This window comes from Malurus melanocephalus, unplaced genomic scaffold (assembly GCF_030028575.1).
Source record: "Malurus melanocephalus ecotype Western Australia unplaced genomic scaffold, MMel_1.1 scaffold_607, whole genome shotgun sequence".
Lineage (NCBI taxonomy): Eukaryota > Metazoa > Chordata > Aves > Passeriformes > Maluridae > Malurus > Malurus melanocephalus.
This window is the reverse complement of record NW_026623839.1, coordinates 274,270-278,237: the sequence shown is the minus strand read 5'-3', so window position 1 is coordinate 278,237 and position 3,968 is coordinate 274,270. Positions and strand designations below refer to the sequence as shown.

General features: G+C 52.3%; 1 protein-coding gene across 1 annotated transcript in view; it reads right to left on the bottom strand.

The window, feature by feature from the left end:
* Positions 1–3,968, bottom strand: part of PLXND1 (plexin D1) — a 72,980-nt gene that overhangs the window by 22,677 nt on the left and 46,335 nt on the right. The window contains exons 21-24 of the mRNA XM_057383099.1: positions 3,783–3,897; positions 2,732–2,839; positions 1,936–2,048; positions 663–758 (exon numbers count right to left, since the gene is read on the bottom strand). Coding sequence (XP_057239082.1) covers positions 663–758; positions 1,936–2,048; positions 2,732–2,839; positions 3,783–3,897 — 432 coding nt within the window. The remainder of the gene's footprint in view (positions 1–662; positions 759–1,935; positions 2,049–2,731; positions 2,840–3,782; positions 3,898–3,968) is intronic.

Sequence of the window (3,968 nt, the reverse complement as noted above, 5' to 3'; positions counted from 1 at the left end):
TGGGTGTGCAAGGACAGGTGGAGAGGGCTGGGTTGGGTCAGCTTTGAGAAAGGACAAAGGGAGACCTTTCTGCAGCATCAGCTGCCCTGTGGAGGGCAGAGAGGACAGAGACAGGCTCTTCAATGGCACAGTGCCAGGGGGACACCAGCTGGAGCATGGGACACTAACTAAATAAAAGGAAGGCAGTTCTCGCTTTTAAGGGTGTCATACACTGGAATGAGGCCCCAGGAGGCTGTGGGATTTCTGTCCTTGAAAGTATTTGGCACAGTTGGACGAGGCCCTCAGAAAAGTCATCGAGATGGGGCTGCTTTTAGCACATGTCCCTTCCAATCTAAGCAAGTCTGACTCTTCACTGCCTGCTTCTCATTCACATGAAACTCAGCTCTGAGACAACAGCAGCTTTTACCGAGTCCCTTTTGAGAGGAATCTCACTCATGAAGAACTGCAGTTGGGACTGAAGTGACACACACTATAACACACAGGAGGAGGAGCCCTCAGCAGAGCCAGGAAGCTGCTGGTTTCCCAGCTGGATTCCTGGAATCCCAGGCCAAGCTTCTCCATGCAAGAGCAGATTCACAGATCTGCCTCCTTCAGTTACCCTGCTGCTCTGTGTTAACAGTCAGCAATACCCCAAAGCATTTGTTCTGTGCTGGGTCCCTTACCTTCCATTCCCCCACCAGGAGGGGATGTGTTTCCTGCAGCTGGGAGCTGAGCTGCTGCGAGGGCAGGATGTARCACTCCTCGTACAGGGAGGAACACTGGAACCAAGCACAAAGTTAGGCAGGCACTGCACCCACAGGGACCCCCGTGTGCTGTCCACCCCAGCGAGGGGATGGGGTGACATGTTAATGGGACCAAGGCCACCCGTTCCAAAGGCATGCAYGGGCTGCTTTAGGGACCTTGAAACACTTGGCAAGAGCCTCTGGAATGAGCAAACACCACAAGGATGGGGGGAGGCAGACGTTTGCACAGACACAAGGCTGGGAGGGCAGGGAGACTGCAAATAGAGTAATGTGACAGCTAGAAAACTCCCAGAAGAGAAAGCTTTACAGAAGACTAAATAAAAATAGAGGAGTTCTGGGTGTTTCAACACACGTAACTTTTAAAACAGATGGGCAAAATGTTTAAATCTTTAGCATTCATATAGCATCCTGAATSTTAATGCCTCTCACGTGCAGAGATATGGAGACTGGATAACTGAAAGGCCTGAGTAATAGCTACTAATGAAACACTCTGCAGTCATAAATCATCATCTCAGTCCTCAGCACCGACACTCCGCTGCCTCAAGGGTGAAATACAGCCCGAGTGAAGGGCACCCAGGCAGCTGCAGAGCAGCCAGGGACAGGAGTGATGGCACCAGCACGTCTGAGGCAGCTCTGCCAAAGGACTCTGGGCAGACAGATTGGGACTGGGTGCCCAAGGGACCCACACACCCAGCCTGGACAGGGWGGAGGGGACAGACAGAGAATCCCAAGAGCTCCTGAGGGCCTGCCAAGCTGCTGGGAATGCTTGGGAGCACCCTGCGTGGGGCAAAATGCCCCTCTCCCTATTGCCAAGGGCAGATTCACACTTGAGCCACCCCTCAGCCTGTGCTGGATGGAGTGGGATGACACTGGAGCCCTTGAGCAGAAGGAGAGTCCCCWGCACTCTGCTCCTGTGAATGCTTTCACAAGATGGTGTCCAATGGCCCCGAAGGGGAAAGCTGGAGCAACTCGTGGGACAATTGCCACCAGCTCCTGTCATGTGTGTGCAAGCCTGACCTTGTGTGACATGCCAGGAGGTGCAGCTCCACTTTTGATGATAATWAAGGCTGAAATATGTGACAAGTAAATATGTAACAGTGGAATGATTTTGTGACACTGTAAAAGCCCTTTAGCACTGGTTGGGAAGCATCTGGGAGCAATGAGGTGCCCGTGACACACACTGTCTCCTTACTTTGGGGAAGAATGTCCTGGTGACAAAGTGCTTRTACTCCAGGAAGGGGATGCCCTGGCTGCGGTTGAGCTCCTTGGTCAGGTCTGTCATGTCTGTCTGCAGCTCTGCAAAACCTTCAACAAAGAGACCCGAGATGGTGAGAGCCTGATCCCCCAGCAGCTGAGACTGGAGCCTGATCCCCCAGCAGCTGAGACAGGCTGCCACTGGAAAGCACAGCCCAGCTCTTCTCTGCTCTTTAAGACATTCCCTCGCTGGGGATGGAGCTGTGTTTGCTCTGAGCCCATTGGGGTTTAACCATCACAGTGTACACCCTGCCCCAAGCACTGACAGAACATTCTCTGCCCCAGGAGCCCAGCCCCAGGTCCCCTCAGTCCCTCAGGACAGGACAGGAGCCGGTGTGTCGGGATCATGGACCATGGGATGGCAGCTGCCAACACCTGGAACACTTCTCCCACTGCTCTACGAGAAAGTGTGCTGAGTTTCTGTGGCACCCAAGAGTAAAGCACACTGAAGGACAGCGTGGCCTTCAGTAACCCTCTGACACAGCCAGGGGCCACTAACCCAGGGCAGAGCTGGTGGCACTGGAGATCAGGGGCTGGCTCAAGCCAGGAGCAGGACAGGCACAGCCACACTTGCAGCACGGAGCCACATTCCCAAACCCGGCTCACAGGGAGGGAATGATGACAGAAATTGTCCTACAAATAATTCTGTAAACTTCCACAGGGCAAAAGTGAATGGCTTCAAGCGTGCTAACCCCCTCCCAGCCCCGCTCCCTGGCACCCAGACAGTGAGTTACCTTTGCGGATCTCCTCGCGGATCTGCGACTCCATCTCCTCCATCTGGAGCAGCGTTTTCTGCCAATAGCGCTCGGCTCTGCGGCTCTTTGTGCAGAACACAAAGAGAGCTGGAAAAAGGAAGGGAACAAGCCTTTTGGACTGGGGCTTCAGAGCAGCTGCAGCGGGATCAGAGCGATCTCTCTGACATGGGTGAAGAAAGCYAAACCCATCTGAACTGCTTTCACACCTAGCACCAGACTGGTATCTGCTCAGACAGTTGTCGATTATTTGTAAATAAGTAAAACCAGCTGGAATTTAATGATCATGCTGTAACTGTCATCTTCAATTYAGGTCTGGGCTGTCTGTACTTAACTGTATTATTAATGTGTTCCAGCTGATTAATGAATACAGAATTGAGGACATTTACCACCTGTATTACACAAGTGTTCACATCTGATAGTCTTCCCACGCCTCCTGAAATATGTTTCTAATGATGGGTACAGCATCTAATAAAGAGGGTGCATTACAGCCTTTATYAAAAATAAATTAAATCCATATTATMMACCTCTCATTTGCTGTGAACTGGCAGGTTTCTTGCTGCAGTCACTCTGGGTATGTGATGAGCAGGTACCCGAGCCTGAGGACAAAGGTGTGTGGCCCAGTTTCAGCCAGTGCCATWCACCAACGTGCCTGGTTCACATTTCCACCTGGGGATGCTGCTTCTGCTCTTCCTGCTCAGCCAGGCACCTGTCACTGCTGGTGAGAGCACCTTGGGCTAGGAGCACCTTTGGGACAGTCACGCCTGTGACTGAGACTAGTTTGTCACATCCTTCTTTGTTTTATATTACAGCAACTATTCAATGTTTGGGGAAAAGGATAAGTAAATATCACAGGTTCAAATAACAGAGTTGAGCTGTGGATTCAGGCAGGAAAAGCTCCGTGCTGCAGTGATCCTGGTGTTAGCTGTGTGCCCACAGCACCCAGACCAAGCCCAGGCACTGCTCAACTGCAGCTCTCAGAGTCACCTTCCCCACCAGAGAGAAACCTGGGCACGGGCTGCAAACAGCTCACCTACGACAGACAGGACCAGCAGGATGCTGCAGATGACAATGGACACAATGATGGCAGTCTCTCCTCCCCCCAGGTGCAGCATGGCAATCGTGTARTTGAACTTCCCAACTTGGATCTGAAGGAGAAGGGAGAGGAGAAACAGGAGCTGAGCAGAGTGCTGCCAAGGGAGCAGGGAGAGAGGGACAC